The 21,408-nt window shown below is 45.4% G+C and overlaps 2 protein-coding genes and 1 non-coding gene across 3 annotated transcripts in view; 2 read left to right on the plus strand and 1 right to left on the minus strand.

Moving 5' to 3' along the window:
• RAD51C (RAD51 paralog C) overlaps nucleotides 1-2,372 on the minus strand; it is a 64,787-nt gene extending 62,415 nt beyond the window's left edge. The window contains exon 1 of the mRNA XM_074388089.1: nucleotides 2,185-2,372. Coding sequence (XP_074244190.1) covers nucleotides 2,185-2,302 — 118 coding nt within the window. The 5' untranslated portion in view covers nucleotides 2,303-2,372. The remainder of the gene's footprint in view (nucleotides 1-2,184) is intronic.
• Nucleotides 2,373-3,222: 850 nt separating this feature from the next.
• IGBP1C (IGBP1 family member C) lies at nucleotides 3,223-20,308 on the plus strand. Its single transcript, XM_074388090.1, has 2 exons — nucleotides 3,223-3,329; nucleotides 18,899-20,308. Exon 2 carries the CDS (start codon nucleotides 19,123-19,125, stop codon nucleotides 20,143-20,145), a length of 1,023 nt encoding a protein of 340 aa, XP_074244191.1. The 5' UTR covers nucleotides 3,223-3,329; nucleotides 18,899-19,122; the 3' UTR covers nucleotides 20,146-20,308.
• LOC120367082 (U1 spliceosomal RNA) lies at nucleotides 14,521-14,681 on the plus strand. The gene has a single exon (XR_005581572.1). It is a non-coding gene; the product is annotated as a U1 spliceosomal RNA (small nuclear RNA).
• Nucleotides 20,309-21,408: the final 1,100 nt, after the last annotated feature.

A 21,408-nucleotide genomic window follows, 5' to 3' on the forward strand; every position in this document is an offset into this window, starting at 1 on the left:
AACGAGCAAAACTCCCTCTCAAAAAAAAAAAAAAAAAAAAAAAAGAAACAAAGAAGGACATTACATAATGGTAAAAGGATCAATGTAACAACAGGAGTCAATGATCATAAATACATATGCACCCAATATAGGAGCACCCAGATACATAAGACAAGTTCTTAATGACTTATAAAGAGACTTGGACTCCTGCACAATAGTGGGAGACTTTGACACCACATTGTTAATATTCGACGGATCAACCGGATAGAAGATTAACAGGGACATTTATGATTTGAACTCAGCCCTGGAACAAGTAAACTCAGTGAATATTTATAGAATTCTTCACCCCAGGTCCACAGAACATACATTTTTTTCAGTATCACATTACACCTATTTTGAAAGTGACCACATAAATGGAAGTAAATCACTCTTCAGCATTTCACAGGTTTAAATGAAATATTGGTTGGCTGTTTGTTATTTTCTTCCCTTATTCCTTCCTGTTTCCGCCGTTAAGTACAATTATCAGCATAAAAGAGGTTTTTAATACCTATTTTTAGATTGCATTCCAGCCTGGGCAATAGAGCAAGACTCCTGTTCTCTCTCCCCCTTTCTCTTCCTTTCTTTCATAAAAAACAAAAAACAAAAAAAAACAGGAATCAGACAATACATGTAAAAAGCTTGGTAGAATATCAAGGCCATCTAAAATGGTCAATAGTTGTTACTGATTATTATTATTCAGAGTCTCACATTTCTTCTTTGAAAAACCAACTTGTCAGGCCGGGCGCGGTGGCTCAAGCCTGTAATCCCAGCACTTTGGGAGGCCGAGGCGGGTGGATCACGAGGTCAAGAGATCGAGACCATCCTGGTCAACATGGTGAAACCCCGTCTCCACTAAAAATACAAAAAAGTGGCTGGGCATGGTGGCGCGTGCCTGTAATCCCAGCTACTCAGGAGGCTGAGGCAGGAGAATTGCCTGAACCCGGGAGGCGGAGGTTGCGGTGAGCCGAGATCGCGCCATTGCACTCCAGCCTGGGCAACAAGAGTGAAACTCCAATCTCGGGGGGGAAAAAAAAACTTGTTGAAGAAAAAGGAGCCCATCAAATTTTGGGGGACACAGTCTGCGTGCGGTATGACTTAAACAGTTCAGGTTGGGTCTACGAGACTTTTTTTTTTTTCTTTTTTGAGACAGTCTCGCTCTGTCGTCCAGGCTGGGGAGCAGTGGCGCGATCTCGGCTCACTGTAACCTCCACTTCCCACTTTGAAGCGATTCTCCTGCCTCAGCCTCCCAAGCAGCTGGGACTACAGGCGCCTGCCACCACACCCAGCTAATTTTTGTATTTTTAAGAGACGGGGGTTTCACCATATTGACCAGGCTGGTCTCGAACTCCTGACCTGTGATCCGTCCACCTCGGCCTCCCAAAGTGCTGGGATTACAGGCGTGAGCCACTGCGCCCGGCCAAGACATTCTTTAGAGGCGAATTGAAACCTCTGTATTTTCCATCGTCAAGGGCAATAATGAATAGCACAGGTCTGAGCATATCACAGTGTAATGTGCACAAAGAGTGACCACCGCCAGCTTCATATTTGTATACCTCAGGATGCAGTGGTTCCCACCAATGTATAATCTGCAGTGCTCCGGAATATGAGGTTTTGGGTGTTTTGGTGAATTACGTAAGAGGAGAACATCCTTTCTATTGCTTCCTTAAGATTCCAGGGATTCTAACTCCCTTTCTCATTCTTAGTGCCTCCAGTCCTACACAAATCCTGCATTTCTGAAATTTAACCCTTACCCCTTGGATCTTGGAACAGCAAAAATTAGATAACCAATTGTGACTCCACTATTTCCTAACCTAGTTATCATGAAAAGTTATCTGACCTCCCCAAGACATAAGTTCTCTCTCTCGTCCATATACTGAACATAATAATCGACCTAAGCAGGTTATCTGAGGGTTAAATGAGACAATCCTCAAAACATGGAGCAGGCATTGCCAGAGGAACAGCAGTTAGTAAATGTTTTCACGACCACAGTTCTCCTAACCATTCAGACAACTTGTAAGTGGAGTCGAGGAGCTGTTTGACGTTGTAAACGCGGCCGAGGCAGCAGAATCTGACGGAGACTGGGCTGAAGCCCAAGGCGGGAGGACCGAGACCGCAGCGGCACTGACGGCGGCCGGTGTGCCTCAGCTCGCCATCGGGAATCGTTACCTTTGCTAAGCTCGGAGGGTTTCACCTCCAGGAGTTCCTCAGCAGTCTGGAAACCCGCAGACACCAACTTCGCCCGCACCGCTGGAGACAGCGGGAAACTCAGCAAATCCCGCTGCATTTCAAAGCGGAACGTCCTCCCGCGCAGTCGCACAGGTTCACCCGCCAACCTCGGAGCAGCCACGCTCCGCCCGCCCCCGCCGGAGCGTACGCCGTGACGTCAGACGTAAAGTGGAAGGGGCTGGCCACGCGGCCGTGAGCCTGGCAGTTCGGCGCGGGCTTGTATATTTTCACACTTGGGCACCATTCCGCTGTAATTCCCCTAAGTCCCATTTAGAGATTCCCCTGGCCGGGCGCGGTGGCTCGTGCCTGTCATCCCAGCACTTTGGGAGGCCGACGCGGGTGTTTCACGAGGTCAGAAGATCGAGACCATCTTGGTCAACATGCTGAAACCTTGTCTCCGCTAAAATACAAGAAACTAGCCGGGCGTGGTGGCGCACGCCTGTAGTCCCAGCTACTCGCGAGGCTGAAGCAGAGGAATCGCTTGAACCTGGGAGGCGCAGGCTGAAGTGAGCGGAGATGGCTCCACTGCATTCCAGCCTGGCGACAGAGCAAGACTATGTCTCAAAAAACATAATAATAAATAAATAAAAAGAGATTCTCTATCAAATGTACACCCTGACTGTAAAACAATGGACGTAGACCTTAGGATAGAGAGCCAGGCCCAGTGGGTTTTCCACGCCACATTTCCTCGCCTCCACTGTGGCCTGTTAGGTGAAGCCGCAGTCATTAATGGGAATGATCTTGAGTGGGAGCATTGAGAGTAATGAACACACACTGGCCGGTGACCATTTTTTTTTTTTGGTGTGAAAAGCTCAGGGAATAATCGTATTAGGATTAATCTGTGTGCGCATTGTCGAATTGCAGTCACTTGGCTCCTCCCGCTGACCGTCCCCCTTTCCTGACCGCCTTGCTTTTCCCGCCCTCGCAAGGGATTGTGGGTCAGCCCCCAACTGCCGCCGCTGGGAGAGGTGAGTCCTCATTCCCCGCACCCGCCAACGCCTCTCTGTGAGTCGAGTCTCGAGCATGGTGGTTTCTGAGACAGTTATTTCTTCATGGCCTGCCTAGCTTACGAAGTAGCTGGAAAAGTAAGCAACTCATGTCTCCATGTTTGGGTCTGGGGTCCTGAGAGGGAGGCGCGGGGCTACACAAGAGCTCCTTTTGTGGTACAGAGTTGGGAAGGGGCGTTCAAGCCGTGGTAGGGACCGCTTCCAAATGAATGAACTTTGCGGAGAAAGGGAAGCAGCTTAGAAGGTGGTTTATGAGATCTTTCCTTGCCTAGGTGAGTGTGACTTATTTAAGGGGGTGTAACTTATTCCCTATCTATGGGCGATGATTCTTTGTCTTGACTTTTCTTTCCAGCTTAGAAGAACTTCCCCAATATTGCAAATCAGAGCCCTCTACATACTTAGATCTAAAAAAGAAAAAGGAAAAAAATGTATGTTGAGCACTTTAGCAAATCCCACGCATTTCACATGGCCATAGTTATGCCAGAAGGAAGATAATGACATAGAGGCTCAGCATGTAGTTTAATATCAATTCTGATAAAAGAAAAAAGGCTGGCCGGGTGCAGTGGCTCACACCTGTAATCCCAGCACTTTGGGAAGCGAAGGCAGGCAGATCTCCTTGAGCCCATGCATTTGAGACCAGCCTCGACAACATGGCGAAAACCCGTCTCTACCAAAAATATAAAAGATTAGCCGGGAGTGGTGGCGTGCACCGATGGTCCCAGCTACTTGGGATTCTTCTTCCTCAGCCTCCTGAGTAGCTGGGATTACAGGCGGCCACCACCACACCCGGCTAACTTTTCGTATTTTTAGTAGAGACAGGGTTTCACTATGTTGGCCAGGCTAGTCTCAACCTCCTGAGCTCGTGATCTGCCCTCCTTGGCCTCCCAAAGTGCTGAGATTACAGGTGTGAGCCACCTTGCCCAGCCTTCATCATCATTGTTTTTTTTTGTTGTTTTGTTTTTGTTTTTGTTTTTTTTGAGACGGAGTTTCACTCTTGTTACCCAGGCTAGAGTGCAATGGCGCGATCTCGGCTCACCGCAACCTCCGCCTCCTGGGTTCAAGCAATTCTCCTGCCTCAGCCTCCTGAGTAGCTGGGATTACAGGCACGCGCCACCATGCCCAGCTCATTTTTTGTATTTTTAGTAGAGATGGGGTTTCACCATGTTGACCAGGATGGTCTCAATCTCTTGACTTCGTGATCCTCCCGCCTCGGCCTCCCAAAGTGCTGGGATTTACAGGCGTAAGCCACTGTGCCCGGCCCTCATCATTCTTAAAATGACTTTAGGCTGGGCATGGTGGCTCACACCTGTAATCCTAGCACTTTGGGAGGCCGAGGCGGGTGGATCACGTGGTCAGGAGTTTAAGACCAGCATGGCCAAGATGGTGAAACCCTGTCTCTACCAAAAATATAAAAATTAGCCAGGCGTGGTGGTGGGTACTTGTAATCCCAGCTACATGGGAGGCTGGGGCAGAGAATTGCTTGAACCTGGGAGGTGGAGGTTGCAGTGAGTTGAGATTGTGCCACTGCACTCCAGCCTAGGTGACAGAGCGACACTTTGTCTCAAAAAAAAAAAAAAAAAGTCTTTAATGCAGTTTTCTCTGTAGTCATGCTTTCAATCTGGGATCCAGGTTTTTGAAGCCAGGCACTAGGAACTAAACAAAGCTATGGGATAAATATGGAAGGTACACCTTCTTGTATTACCACTTTTTTTTTTTTTTTTCAAAAAAGATTTTTAGAGAGGTAAGAGTTAAATTATTTACTCGGTAAGTCATTTGAAATGGCTTACATTTAAACACACATTGCATCTGTGTAATGTGGGTAAATCATTTAAAATTTTGAAAAAGATACCATGTAAGACATGCCTTTGTTCCTCCTTAAAATTTTTTTTTTGGAAAAAGAAAATAAACACTAATAAAATGTGTGTTAGGCCGGGCTCAGTGGCTCACACCTGTAATCCCTGCACTTTGGGAGGCTCAGGGGGTCGGATCACGAGGTAAAGAGATCAAAACCATCCAGACCAACATGGTGAAACACTCTACTAAAAATACAGAATTAGCTGGGCTTGGTGGCGCTCACTTGTAGTCTCAGCTACTCAGGAGGCTGAGGCAGGTTCAATCGCTTAAACCCAGGAGGCAGAGGTTGCAGTGAGCTGAGATTGTGCCACTGCACTCCAGCCTGGTGACATAGTAAGGCTCTGTCTCTAATTAATTAATTAATTAATTAAAAGTGGGGTAAAATGCAAATATAAAAATACATTTTAAGAGAAAAACATGAGGTCAGACACACATCAGGCTTAAATAGGATAGTTCAATAACCTCCCAAACTGCCCTGGGAATATGTTTTGGTTTTTCTTGCAATTTAAGGTTACTTCATGAAAAAATTTGAGGGACATTGCTATGGGCAAACCAGGATGGGCTACTGTGGAATCATACAGATTTGGATTTGTATCACATGTCTGGAAGTTACCAACTATGTGACCTTCAGCAAGTTACTCAGTCTCCTCATCTGCAAGTAGAAGAGAATATCTTCTGGGGTTTTGCGCAAGGTTAAATTAACACATATACAGTACTTATCACACACACACAAAAAAGGTACATAATAAATCTGAGTCTGTTTCTCCATTTTTACAGTATCCTAATGTGCATGTTCACTTGGAATAAGTCCTTATAGAATACCTAGCTCAGCAGAATGCTGATGCTGAAACATTTTTTTAAAATGTCTACAATTGGGCCAGACACAGTGGCTCATACCTGTAATCCCAGCACTTTAGGAGTCTGAGATCGGAGGATCACTTGAGGTCAGGAGTTCAAGACCAGCCAGGACAACGTGGTAAAACCCCATTTCTACTAAAAGTACAAGATTAACTCAGGGTGGTAAAGGGTGCCTGTTATCCCAGCTACTTGGAAGGCTGAGGCAGGAGAACCACTGGAACATGGGAGGCAGAGATTGCAGTGAGCTGATATCACCACACTGTACTCCAGCCTGGGTGACAAGAGGAAAACAAGACAAAACAAAACAAGTCTGCAATTGTAAAAGTGCCAAAGTAAAGTGCTTTTACATATTTTATTTTCTTTGACTTGGTCCTTACAGTAATCCTATGACTGGGGTCTCCGTTCAGGATTAGCACGCTGAAGATTGGCTCACTAAAACAAAATTAAATATTTGTTAAATGCAAGTTATGTGTCAGACGACAGGGTAAACAAGACAGATTATCTGCCCTTATGGAGCTTATAATCCATCAGCATCTTTTTTGAGTATTTCTGACATTTTGTGTTTCTGACTTGTGTAGCTATCTTGATATAATACTAAAAGTAGGAAGGAGCTATTACTGTCAATAGCTATAGTTAACCTGTTAGAGTATTCCAGTAATGAGGCATTTTCAGGTTGACTGGGCTGTTTTCTGGAGATGTATGAGAGGTATAATATGAACACTTTTCTTAGAGCTGGGGAAGTTTATTTTCTTTTAGCCTAAGAACATAGAACTTTAAAAAATGGTGACCACGACCGTGTGTGGTTGCTCATGCCTGTAATCCCAGCACTTTGGGAGGCTGAGATGGGTGGATCACTTGAGGTCAGGAGTTCCAAGACCAATCTGGCCAACATGGTGAAACACTGTCTCTACTAAAAATGCAAAAATTAGACAGGCATGGTGGCAGACATCTGTAATCCCAGCTTCGGGAGGCTAAGGCAGGAGAATTGCTTGAACCTCAGAGACAGAGGTTGCTGTGAGCTGAGATCCCACCCCTGCACTCCAGTCTGGGTGATTGGGTGAGACTGCATCTCAAAAAAAAAAAAAAAAAAAAAAAAAAAACCCTAACCTTTCATGTTCAAGTTGATTTGGGAATGGAGAAAGAAGTTTAAGTGTTGTTTGGACTGAGGGGAAAAAAAAAAACCTCTGAATCAAGGCATAGCTTTAGAGGTGGTTATGTTAAAGCTTTAAGGCCTCAGGCTTATATAGTAGCAGTATTAATTTTACAAGGCCTTATGCATAATAGAAGCCTAATATGTATTTGCTGTCCACAGACTCATTGACACATTCTTCTCACTTGACTTCTGTAATGCTACACTTCTGATTTCCTTTCTACATATTTGGCTTTTCTGTCTCCTTTGCATGCTCATCCTCCATAACCTGGGCATGGCACTGACTCTCAAATTTGTGTATCTAGCCCTGACCCTCTGCCCTCTGTATGCAAATATCTAATTGCCTACTGGACAATTCAAAGTCTCCTCCAACTCAGCCTATCTTAAATTTAACTCATTTTTTCACCCTACTCCCAGAACCTTACCCTTTTCTTGCATTTCCTGCCTCCATGAACTATATCTCCATCCTTCCATCTGCATAAACCACAAACTTAGAAATCATTCTTGATACCTTTTTCCCTTTCACTCTTCATGTTCTCTGCACTCCATGACAGGAGTGTAGTGGCATGATCATATCTCACTGCAACCTTGAACTCCTGGGCTCAAGGAAGAGATCTTCCTGCCTTGGCCTCCTAAGAAACTGAGAATAATAGGCACATGCCACTGTGCCCAGCTAATTTTAAAATTTTTTTATAAAGACAAGGTGTTGCCCAGACTGGTTTTGAACTCCTGGCCTCAAGACATCCTCCTGCCTTGGCCTCCCAAAGTGCTGGGATTACAGATGTGAGCCAACATGGTCCTACTGGCATGATCTTTTTACAGTACATTTCACTTCATGTCACTCCTTATTTTGCTTTTAGGATAAAGACCAAATTTCCTAATCAGGCTTTTAAAAAATGCCTTGCATCTAGGCCGGGCACAGTGACTCACACCTATAATCTCAGCACTTTGAGAGGCTGAGACAGGTGGATTACAAAGTAACGAGATCGAGACTATCCTGGCTGACATGGCGAAACCTGTCTCTACTAAAAATACAAAAAGTTAGCCGGGCATGGTGGCATGTGCCTATAGTCCCAGCTACTCAGGAGGCTGAGGCAGGAGAATTGCTTGAACCCAGGAGGCAGAGGTTGCAGTGAGCCGAGATCATGCCACTAAACTCCAGCCTGGGCGACAAAGCGAGACATATTTTGGCCCCTGTTTTTCCTGTTTAGCTTCTTCCTTTTTCTCTCTCCTATTTGCTCCCTATACTCCTGCTACTTTGGCCTTTTCTTAGTTCCTTGTGTGTGCCAGGTTCCTTCCCTCAACAAAGTGTTTGCATATGTCTATAATATTACCTCTCCCTCCTTCATCCAATTAACTACTATTTATCTGTCCAATCTGAAATTCTTTTTTTTTTTTGAGACAGAGTTTCGCTCTTGGTACCCAGGCTGGAGTGCAATGGCACGATCTCGGCTCACCGCAACCTCTGCCTCCTGGGTTCAGGCAATTCTCCTGCCTCAGCCTCCTGAGTAGCTGGGATTACAGGCACGCACCACCATGCCCAGCTAAGTTTTTTTGCATTTTTAGTAGAGACGGGGTTTCACCATGTTGACCAGGATGGTCTCAATCTCTTGACCTCATGATCCACCCGCCTCGGCCTACCAAAGTGCTAGGATTACAGGCTTGAGCCACTGCGCCTGGCCTGAAATTCTTTTATTTTTGACAGAGTCTCACTCTCATCCAGGCTAGAGCGCAATGGTGCGATCTCGGCTCACTGCAACCTCCGCTTCCTAGGTTGAAGTGATTCTCCTGCTTCAGCCTCCTGAGTAGCTGGGATTACAGGTGCCCACCACCATGACCTGCTAATTTTTTTGAGACAGAGTTTCGCTCTTGTTACCCAGGCTGGAGTGCAATGGCGTGATCTCGGCTCACCGCAACCTCCGCCTCCTGGGTTCAGGCAATTCTCCTGCCTCAGCCTCCTGAGTAGCTGGGATTACAGGCACGTGCCACCATGCCCAGCTAATTTTTTTTTTGTATTTTTAGGAGAGACGGGGTTTCACCATGTTGACCAGGATGGTCTCGATCTCTTGACCTTGTGATCCACCCGTCTCGGCCTCCCGAAGTGCTGGGATTACAGGCTTGAGCCACCGCGCCTGGCCCCCTAATTTTGTATTTTTAATAGAGATGGGGTTTCACTATGTTGGTCAGGCTGGCCTCGAACTCCTTACCTCAAGTGATCCACCTGCCTCTGCCTCTCAAAGTGCTGGGATTGTAAGTGTGAGCCACCATGCCTGGCCTCTCCATTTTTTTAAATCAAAGAAATGTGGCTCTTCTCAAAGGATATTAAGGTATGCAGGGCTTTTGTGAGGATTATAACAGTGGCATTTTTCATAACTTGCTTGGAGTTACAAGACAGTAGAGGACAGACATTTTTTTGCCTAAGGCTGACTCCCTTGAACAAATATTTTGATAACTAGGCCAATAATAACAAAATTCTGGTGTAATATTGAAACTGGGACTTGTGAAGATTTATGAGCCACTTAAGATTCTGCAGGCTGAGCTGCCAGGTGTGGGGGCTCACGCCTGTAATTCTAGCACTTTGGGAGGCTGAGGTGGGTGGATCATGTGAGGTCAGGAGTTGGAGACTAACCAGGCCAACATGGCGAAAACCCGTCTCTACTGAAAATACAAAAATTAGCCATGCGTGGTGATGTGCCTGTATTCCCAGCTACTTGGGAGGCTGAAGCAGGAGAATCCCTTGAACCTGTGAGGCAGAGGTTGTAGTGAGCTGAGATCATGCCACTGTACTCCAGCCTGGATGACAGATCGAGACTCTGTCTCAAAAAAAAAAAAAAAAAAAAAAAAAGGCTCTGTGGGCTGACATGGTGGCTCCAGGCTTGCAATCCTAACTTTTTGGGAGGTGAAGATGGGCCGATTGCTTGAGCCCAGAAGTTTGAGCCCAGCCTGGGCAACATGGTGAAACTCACTCTACAGAAAATACAAAAATTAGCCAGACATGGTGGTGTGTGCCTATAATCCCAGATATACAGGAGGTTCAGGTGGGAGGAATGCTTGACCCTGGGAGGCCAAGGCTGCAGTGAGTTGTGATGGTGCCACTATCCTCTAGCCTGAGGAAGGCACTGCTAGTCACATATCTTCTGAAACGGACATTTTTGTTCTAAGTATTGTTTGGTGGTAATAGCAGGATAGTTCACATACATTACCTTCTCCCTTACTTGAGTTGTGAGTTGTTCCACCACATTTCTTTTTTCTTTTTTTTTTTTTTTGAGACAGTTTCCTGCTGTCACCCAAGCTGGAGTGCAATCATATGATCTCAGCTCACTGTAACCCCTGCTTCCAGGGCTCAAGCGATTCTTGTGCCACAGCCTCCCAAGTAGCTGAGATTACAGGCATGTGCCACCACATATTTTTGTATTTTTTAGTAGAGAGAGGGTTTCACCATGTTTGCTAGGGTGGTCTCAAACACCTGGCCTCAAATGATCCACCTGCCTCAGCCTCCCAAAATACTGAGATTATAGGTATGAGCCACTGCGTCCAGCCCTCCAACCAGATTTCAAAGAATGTTTTATTTCACAAAACAAAATATTGGTAATTCACAGATCATACATATACATATGTGTGTACATGTATATTACATAAACTTCTTTGAAAAGGCAAGTATATAAAAATCAAACTGATAGACTGTCAAAGCATCAGACTTGAGAACAAGTTGTCTGCTTGCATCACAGAATCTCCTACCTCCTTGTCCCAATATTCTTTTCACCTCATCTAAGACACCTCTATGTTCTCGGTTGTTGCTTAACAAGATTTTTATTTTTATTTAATTATTATTTTTTTGAGACAGAGTTTTGCTCTTTTTGCCCAGGCTGGAGTGCAGTGGCATCATCTCAGCTCACTACAGCCTCCACCTCCAGTGATTCTCCTGTCTCAGCCTCTCCAGTAGCTGGGATTACAGGTGCCTACCACCGTGCCCGGCTAATGTTTTGTATTTTTAGTAGAGATGGGTTTTTGCCATGTTGGCTAGGCTGACCTCAAACTCCTGACCTCAGGTGATCCGCCCGCCTTAACCTCCCAAAGTGCTGGGATTGTAGGTGTAAGCCACCATGCCCAGTCCAAGATTTTAAAACAGCTGTTTTTATAACAGCATTATTTCTTCCTGTTGTAAAGATAGAAAACTGTGAGCTTGAAGTCAGTAACAAGGAAAAAAAAAGTTATAAAACTCTGGCTAATATATTTTGGCAGAGGAGAAGGTACCAGAAGAGTCCTTCTGTAAGATAAAAGATATGGGAAATTAGGATAGTTCTAGTGTGATCTTGGAAAGACAATTGAAGAACACTGTTAAACTCTGTAACTCCAATTCTAATTTGTTTTTTTTGGTTTGTGGGGAGGTTTTTTGAGGCGGAGTCTCGCTCTGTCGTCCAGGCTAGAGTGCAGTGGCGTAATCTCGGTTCACTGCAACCTCCACCTCCTAGGTTCAAGAGATTCTCCTGCCTCAGTCTCCCTAGTAGCTAGGATTACAGGTACCCGCCACCACGCCCGGCTAATTTATGTATTTTTATTGGAGATGGGTTTCACCATGTTGGCCAGACTGGTGTCGAATTCCTGTTCTCAAGTGATCTGCCCGCCTTGGCCTCCCAAAGTGCTAGGATTATAGGTAGGAGCCACAATGTCCGCCTGCTTCATTCAAAATTAAAATTAGTGTTGTGCAATTGTTCTTTCAAGTAAGAGTGATCATTGCTGCATATTTGAAAGAGCATTTTGTATATAAGCTTGACACTTTTGACTGATTAACCTATACAGACGGAGATTGGATTTTCAGATGTGTAGACTGGATTTTCAAAAATAATTTTACCAAATTTCATGTTTTCAAACTTATTCAGATAACATGTACAGCAGCTTGTTTAACTGCTCAGGAAATCGCTGTGCACCTGCTTTCGCAGCTGCTGGGGAAGGTGAAGCAGGGGGATCCCCTGAGGCCAGAAGTTCGATAACTGCGGCACCCCAGCCTGGGCAACAAAGCAGGATCTTGTCGGAGGGGGGACAGGGGGACGAAAAGAAAAAAGACACCATAGTGACATCATTAGCGCAAAACCCTGAAAGGCAGGAGCTGGTTTATGTTATTTAACTTTTAATCCGTAGGGCGTCTTTAAGTTTTATTTCAGTTGTGTCAACAAGCATACTGGGAAAGGACATGCTGAATGGTATCACCAGAAGGGGTGTGGAATATGTAGATAAGCGCAGTGACTGCTGGTTATTCATACCTTAGGCTTATATTTTCTAAGATTTTGAATAGCCAGATGTTAAAAATTTCGCACTGGATTATTGTAGTTTGGAAAAAAATGTTTATTCCAGAAATTACGGGTTCTACTGGTCACATCAGAAAAATGACCCTATCTTTAGAGTGGTTTGAATCTAAGGGTGAATTCTCAGGCATCTTCCATTTCTCAGACTTACTTAATGTGGGCGTTACCAAAAGTTTAGAAAGTGGGTTTTCTTGGATGGAGTTTGTTAGTGGTACTTTTAAGTATGAGGAATGTGGGTGAGTAATTTGTGTCAGAGGTAGGATTGTGTTTGCTCTCTCTCTGGATCTGAATTTGTTATGTAGAGTTTTGTGGTTGATTATGTAGGTTTGTGCTTGTAATATTGGTATTCTTAGGAAGTCAGCAGTATGAAACCTCAGTCTGTCACTACTAGAGATACAACAAGTGGGTGGGTATTGTGAACTCTGGCCTGGGTGACAGAGCAAGAAAAGACATGTCTTCTGCCACGATGTCCTGTTTTGGAGTATCTAGTGGTTCATGTTTCCGAACAGTCATTTTCCGCTTTGAACATGTTTCTGCTCCCACCCCACTTGGTGCTATAATTGGGTACTACAATGATTTGCTGTTACAATCAGAAGTCTTCAGTTAAATTTCTCAGGAGGCTCTCAAGGAATGCTACTCTCACACTTTCCTTGCTGGGTAGCCCTTTCATTTTCCAAGCTAGCAATTTAGCATTTTCTGACTTTTCTTCTGTCTTTGTATCTTTGTGGACCTCCAGAGTCCTCTCTTTTTTTTTTTTTTCTTTTTTTGGAGATGGAGTTTTGCTCTTGTAGCCCACGCTGGAGTGCAGTGGCGCTGTTGGCTCACTGCAGCCTCAGCCTCACAGGTTCAAGGGATTCTCCTGCCTCAGCCTTCCGAGGGATTATAGACACGCACTGCCACGCCTGGCTAATTTTTGTATTTTTAGTAGAGATGGGGTTTCACCACGTTGGCTAGAGTGGTCTCGCATTCCTCACCCTGGGTGATTCACCCACCACAGCCTCCAAAAGTGCTGGGATTACAGGTGTGAGCCACCACGCCCAGCTCCAGTGTCCTTCTTTTAAGGATCCTGTGATTACATAAGGTTCACCTGGATAAGCTCTTCATCTTAAATCAATCACATCTGAAAACTTCCTTTTATAATGGAAAGTGTTACAGGTTCCAGGAATTAAGATGAGGACATTTTTGGTGGGCCATTATTCTGCCTTATTCTACCACCACCACTACAAAAGACTCAGATTTGTCAGGAGCTTTTTTTTTTTTTTTTTTTTTTTTGAGATGGAGTTTCCCTCTTGTTGCCCAGGCTGGAGTGCAGTGGCTCGATCTTGGCTCACTGCAACCTCCACCTCCTGGGCTGAAGTGATTCTCCTGCCTTGGCCTCCTGAGCAGCTGGGATTACAGATGTGCGCCACCATCCTAGGCTAATTTTTGTATTTTTAGTAGCGATGGGGTTTAACAAGTTGGTTAGGCTGGTCTCAAACTCCTGATCTCAAGTGATCTGCCACCTTGGCCTCCCAAAGTGCTGGGATTGCAGGTGTGAGCCACCAAACTCGGCTCATTGGGAGCTTTTTACGTCACCAAAAGAGGCTTGGAGTATGTAGATAAGCACAGTGTCTTCTGGTCTCATTCATATTGTCCATATATTTCTTAGGATATTGTAAATATTCTGGGTCCATAGTGTTGTTTCTAGGTTTTTTTGTTTGTTTGTTTGTTTTTTGAGACAGAGTTTTACTCTGTCGTCCAGTGATCTCAGCTCACTGCAACCTCTTCCTCCCACATTCAAGTGATTCTCCTGCCTCAGCCTCCTGAGTAGCTGGGACTACAGTTGCATACCACCACACCTGGCTAATTTTTATATTTTTAGTAGAAAAGGGGTTTCATTGTGTTGGCCAGGCTGGTCTCAAACTCCTGACCTTATGATCCTTCTGCTTTAGCCTCCCAAAATGCTGGGATTACAAGCATGAGTCACCATGCCCAGCCATTTCTGGCTCTTAAACTTTGGAAAAGTATCTTTTAAGTGGTAGGCTAGAACTTGTGCAAGGAGAGTGACCCTATGTGAATAGTGTTTTGAATCTGAGAGTGAGATGTCAGGCAACAACCACATCTTTCACTTACCTGGCAGGAAAGATACCCTGAGCACAAAGGTAGTTTCACAGGGCGAGGTTCACTAATTACACTGTTTGTGCTAGCCCCTGTGGTTTTCCCAAATGTGGGAGACTCAACTGCGTAATTTGTGCTCGTGGGCCACTGTGTTCATGTTTTCCCCTGTGTTATTCTTTGTCAAGTGGGAGGTAGCCAATGTGATTAGTTGTCAGTGGTTGTTTTTGGCTTCTCCTTCCTTATTTCTTGTGAACTGTTGTCTTTAAATTTCCACAGAAGTGACAAGCTGTGCTACTGTTTAGTATGTGATGGTAACAGGCTTCATTGGTGTTTTTTCTTGTCTGTGTTCCCTTAATCCAGTATAAGCTTTGTACACAACATGTATGTTGGCTGAATCAAATGAACTGAAAATCAAACTCAGAAAGGATTTCCTTCAAGCATTTTTATTTTTAGAGACAGGGTCTTGCTCTGTCTCCCAGACTGGAGTACAGTGGTGCTTGATCATGGCTCAAAGCAGCCTTGACCTCCTGGGCTCAAGCAGTCCTCTCCCCTCAGCCTCCCAAGTAGCTATACAGGCATGTGCCACCATGGGTGGCTAATTTTTTTTTTAGATGAAGTTTTCCTCTTATTGCTCAGTGCAATGGTATGATCTTGGCTCACAGCAGCCTCCACCTCCTGAGTTCAAACGATTCTCCTGCCTTATCCTCCTGAGTAGCTGAGATTATAGGCACCCAATACCATGCCTGGTTACTCTTTTGTATTTTTTAGTAGAGACGGGGTTTCACCATGTTGGCCAGGCTGGTCTCTAACTCCTGACCTTGGGTGATCTGCCTGCCTCAGCCTCCCAAAGTGCTGGGATTACAGGTGTCAGCCACTGTGCCTGGTTGGCTGGCTAATTTTTTTTTTTTTTTTTTTTTTTTTTGAGATAGAGTCTCACTCTGCTGCCAGGCTGTAGTGCAGTGGCACGATCTCGGCTCACTGCAACCTCCGCCTCCTGGGTTCACCTGCCTCAGCCTCCTGAGTAGCTGGGATTACAGGTACCTGCCACCACGCCCAGCTAATTTTTTGTATTTTTTAGTAGTGACAGGGTTTCACCACGTTGGCCAGGCTGTCTCCATCTCCTGACCTTGCGATCTGCCTGCCTAGGCCTCCCAAAGTGTTGGGATTACAGGCGTGAGCCACCGCACCTGGCCCAGCTGGCTAATATTCAGAAAACTTTTTGTAGAGAGGGTCTCACTATATTGGCCAGGCTGGTCTCAAACTCTTGGCCTCAAGTGATCCTCCCACCTTGGCCTCTCAAGATGTTGAGATTACAGGCACGAGTACCATACCTGACCCCTAAAGGATTTTAACCTGCTCGTAACAATGACTATAGAATCCAAATTCATTTGTTGCCTTCTAACATGACTATTTTGAATGGATCCGCTTTAGGTTCTGATATAGTAGTTTTGGGGTTTTTTTGTTTTTGTTTTTGAGACAGATTTTCACTCTTGTTGCATAGGATGGAGTCCAATGGCACAATCTTGGCTCACTGCAACCTCTGCCTCCTGGGTTCAAGGGATTTCTTACCTCAGCCTCCTGAGTAGCTGGGATTACAGGTGCGTGCCACCACAACCGGTAATTTTTGTATTTTTAGTAGAGATAGGGTTTCACCACCTTGGCCAGGCTGGTCTCAAACTCCTGACTTCAAGGGATCCACCCACCTCAGCCTCCCAAAGTGTTAGGATTATAGGCATGAGCCTCTGTGCCCGGCAGCTGGCTTGTTATATTCTTTAGCCATCCTCTGGTCATTTTCAGCAAATATGACAAACTCATCTCTCCCCCTTCTTTATACAATTCAGATGTATCCGTAATCCTCCATTCATACAGTGTTCATGATTGCCAGGTTCCATTTCCATTTTTCATGCTTACCTAGAACAGTGGTTCTCAGCCTCTTTTTCTAATTTGACATATAACCAGAACAAATAATACTCACTTGCCAGAAAGTTTCCACCCTACAGCTTCTCAAACTGATGTTACATACTGACCCCCCAGTCCTCAGGGCCTTTGGGTGGGATGTTAGAGTAGGTGACTGGAGCCCTTGGCCAGTTACCTCACATAAGCAGCTCACCTGGGATGCCATATGCTTTCTGGGTGATCCAGATTGTTTTTGTATAGATGTCACCCTAGTCGTGTGTGCATAAAAATAAAAAAGGGCCGGGGGCTCACTTTTTATGTATCTGGACTTTAATCCCAGCACTTTGGGAGGCCAAGGCAGGTAGATCACCTGAGGTCAGGAGTTCAAGACCAGCCTGGCCAAGAGGGTGAAATCCTCTCTACTCAAAATACAAAAAATTAACCAGGCATGGTAGCGTGCGCCTGTAGTCCCAGCTACTTGGGAGGCTAAGCCAGGAGAATTGCTTGAACCTGGGAGGGGAGGTTGCAGTGAGCTGAGATCGTGCCATTGCACTCCAGCCTGGGCAACAGAGTGAGACTCTGTCAATAAATAAATAAATAAATATTAGCTGGGCGTGGTGGTGGGCACCTGTAATCCCAGCTACTCAGGAGACTGAGGCAGGAAAACTGCTTGAACCCAGGAGACAGAGGTTTCAGTGAGCTGACACAGTTCCACTGCACTCCAGCCTGGGTGACAGAGTGCTGCTACATCTCAAAAAAATAAATAATTAAAATGGAAGTGCTCTCCAGGGATATGTGGATTTTAATGCCTCCTCTACCACTTGAGCACATTTGTGCCTCTCTTGGCCTCAGTTTTCTCATCTGCAAAATGGAGATATTATCTATTCTGTAGAATTGTTGAGTGGATTAAATGAGTAAGGTGTGTGAAGTTCTTGTCCCTGTGCTGGCGCACCATGAGCCTTCAGTGGGCATTGGCTGAGATGATTCAGTAGACAGTCATGACTGGACCCAGGCTCCAGTTACTTCTTCCACATTTGCAGGAGTTAGTTACTAGAGCTCCTCCAGGGAGATCAGTAGCAGAGGCTTTGGTAGCTGGGAGAGGTGCAATTTTTTGCTGTAAGGATGACTTTGTTTAGGACCATCAGGTTAGGTATAGGGACCACTGCAACCGGGTCTTGTAGTGGAGGAGAAAGATTAGGCATAAGTCTGAAGTACAGCACCGGCAAATGGGAATTTATACCCAAGTAGCACTGTGAAGGTCAGTGGATAGAAAATTACCAAGGGGAAACATCAGGGGTAAGAGGAATTCTGGCTAAACTGATCTAACGGGATTCTTGTTGAAGACAGGCTGGGGTGATCAGCTATCACTTGGTGGGTAGTGTAGTATGAGGAACCTGATGAGATTTGGAGAATGGGGGTTTCAGCTAAATTGACTTAGCAGAGTTCCTTTACTAAAATTGGATTTTACAAGAACATGCACAGACTGGCCTGTGAGAAGTTTCAGAAGCCTGACTAAAGTTTGGCCAAGCAAAGAATCTTTTTTTTTTTTTTGAGCCAGAGTCTCACTCTGTTGCCCAGGCTGGAATGCAGTGGTGCGATCTCTACTCACTTCAGCCTTCACCTCCCAGGTTCAGGCAATTCTCCTGCCTCAGCCTCCCAAGTAGCTGGGATTAGAGGTACCAGTCACCACACCCTGCTGATTTTTTAAATTTTTAGTAGAGACAGGGTTTCCATGTTGGCCAGGCTGATCTCAAATTCCTGACCTCAAGTGAACCACCTGCCTCAGCCTCCTTAAGTGCTGGGATTACAGGCGTGAGCCACCATGCCCGTCCAGCAAAGAATCTTTGTCATGCCTCAGGTTCTTTATCCATGAAATGGGAATGATTCCATTTCCTACCTCAGAGTTGTGAGGATTAACCATAAAGTCCAGATACATAGTAAACACTCAGTAGATAGTTAGCTGTTAGTATTTCTTTGCAATGAGCCAAGATAGTGCCAGTGCACTCCAGCCTGGCGACAGAGTGAGAAGCCATCTCAAATTAAATAAATAAATAAATAAATAAATATATAAATAAATGAAATAAAAATAAATAAAAATGGTGTTTTGTTATATAAGTTCATAAAGCAGTTGTGACTGTCAAAAAGTCAACATGTATGTGTATGTCATATACATACATACACATCTGTATATGTACATCATACATACACATATATACACATGTACGAGCACTCGGTTTGTTAGGAAATCCAGGCCTGATGCTACTTCCCTGTGCAGCAGGAACTGCAGATACTTGAATCTTGGCTAAGTCAGTTTGGGGTCCCAAAGTACAGGGGGCAACAGTCGAGGAGCAGAATAGACTGGTTGGGGGGTAGCCGCATTTTACACGCATTCTGTTATTCAGTCCTCACAGAAATTTTACACGCATTCTGTGATTCAGTCCTCGCTTGTGAGCGAGGCAGGCAGAATTATTCCCACTTTACAATTTTAGGAAACGGAAACAGAGAGACAGAGTTTGACGAAGACCCAGAGTGGAGCAGCAATTCAGACCCGACACAACCGACCCAGTTGCCTTCCCCTATGCCGCTCCAAACGCCACCGCCTCCCTGACTGCCCTGCCCAGCAGCGCCCGATTCAGACTTGTTAGAAATCCACGCCAGAATCTTTACGTGTGCCCACAAAGGGAAAGAATCATTTCGCGTCAGCCTCCCCAAGATGGCAGCTGCTGAAGACGAGTTCCTGCCACCACTGCGGCTCCCCGAGCTATTCGATTCCGGCAAACAGCTTCTGGACGAAGTCGAAGGAGCAACTGAACCCACCGGTTCCCGTATAGTCCAGGAGAAGGTGTCCAAGGGCCTCGACCTCCTTGAGAAGGCTGCCAAAATGTTATCGCAGCTTGACTTGTTCAGCCGAAATGAAGATTTGGAGGAGATTACTTCCACCGACCTAAAGTACCTGATGGTGCCAGCGTTTCAAGGAGCCCTCACCATGAAACAAGTCAACCCCAGTAAGCGTCTAGATCATTTGCAGCAGGCTCGCGAACACTTTATAAACTACTTAACTCAGTGCCATTACTATCATGTGGCCGAATTTGAGCTGCCCAAAACCAAGAACAACTCAGGTGAAAATCACACTACTATTACTTCCAGGGCTTATCCTAGCCTCGTTGCTATGGCATCTCAAAGACGGGCTAAAATAGAGAGATACAAGAAGAAGAAGGAGTTGGAGCATAGGTTGTCTACAATGAAATCTGCTGTGGAAAGTGGTCAAGCAGATGATGAGCATGTTCGTGAATATTATCTTCTTCACCTTCGGAGGTGGATTGATACCAGCTTAGAAGAGATTGAGAGCATTGACCAGGAAATAGAGATCCTGAGAGAGAAAGACTCTTCAAGAGAGGCATCCACTTCTAACTCATCTCGCCAGGAGAGGCCTCCAGTGAAACCTTTCATTCTCACTCGGAACATGGTGCAAGCCAAAGTATTTGGCACTGGTTATCCAAGTCTGGCTTCTATGACAGTGAGTGACTGGTATGATCAACATCGGAAACATGGAGCGTTACCAGATCAGGGAATAGCCAAGGCAACACCAGAAGAATTTGGAAAAGCCACTCAGCAACAGGAAGATCAAGAAAAGGAAAAAGAGGATGATGAACAAACACTCCAGAGAGCTCGGGAGTGGGATGATTGGAAGGACACCCACCCTAGGGGCTATGGCAACCGACAGAACATGGGTTAATCTTCCCACAACAGGGCGGGACTGCAGGGTGCACAACTTCCCCCGGCAAGGAAAACCATGTAGCTTTCCCTCCCCTTGGGCTCCCCCTACAGCTGTGTACAGCGAAGGCAAAGATGCTTAATGTTTATGCTTGCTTTGAGTTCAATAAAGCATTAAATTATTAAGCGTGTATTTGTACCCTAGATGATGTGAGCCGCCAATCTAGTTTTGGCATCATCATCCTTATCCTGGTGTGTTCCAATTTCTTTTTTTTCTTTTTTTTTTTTTATTTTAAAAAGAGACGGAGTCTCGCTATGTTGCTCAGGCTGGAGTGCAGTGACTATTCACAGGCACAATCCCACTACTGATCAGCACGGGAGTTTTTGTTTTGACCAGCTCTGTTTCCGACCTGGGCCGGTTCACTCCTCCTTAGGCAACCTGGTGGTCCCCCGTTCCCGGGAGGTCACCATATTGATGCCGAACTTAGTGCGGACATCCGATCGGCATAGCGCACTACAGCCCAGAACTCGGGCTCACGCGATCCTCACACCTCAGCCTCCCAAGTAGCTGGCAATACAGGCACGGGCCACCGCGCCCGGCCCAATTTCTTAAGTGGAAAGAAAAAGGCACTGAGGGCCGGGCGCGGGGCTCATGCCTGTAACTCCAGCGCTTTGGGAGGCCGAGGCTGGCGGATCACCCGAGGTCAGGAGTTCGAGAACAGCTGGCCAAGGTGGTGAAACCCCATCTAATGGGGTTTTGTATTTTGTACTAAAAATACAAAACTACCGGGCGTGGTGGCAGGTGCCTATAATCCCAGCTACTCTGGAGGCTGAAGCAGGAGAACTGCCCGGGAGGCGAAGGTTGCAGTGAGCCGAGATCACGCCATTCCACTCCAGCCTGGGCAGCAAAAGTGAAACTCCGTCTCAAAAAAATAAAATAAAATAAAATAAAGCACTGAGAAATAGCTCTGTATAATTAATGGCTGTATGAATTCTCTGAAAATAATAATAATAATAATAATAATAAAGCCCGTGCAGAAAAAAGAAAAGAAAATTCTTATCACACAAGGCGATTTTTAAAAAATCGGAGCAGTAGCTAGAGCGAACGAATCCCGAAGAGAAAACGGTAAGGGCGGCCAGAAGCATATGTGGCGTCACTATAAGAGGCGGGGATATGTAGATTAGGGGCGCAGTGATTGCCGGTTCTAGTGCGTTCTTCTCACAGAAGAATTTTTCTAGCGATTATCAGGTAAGTTGTACCTCAGATATGTCATACAAAGAAGCG

Source organism: Saimiri boliviensis, chromosome 17 (genome assembly GCF_048565385.1).
Source record: "Saimiri boliviensis isolate mSaiBol1 chromosome 17, mSaiBol1.pri, whole genome shotgun sequence".
Classification (NCBI taxonomy): domain Eukaryota; kingdom Metazoa; phylum Chordata; class Mammalia; order Primates; family Cebidae; genus Saimiri; species Saimiri boliviensis.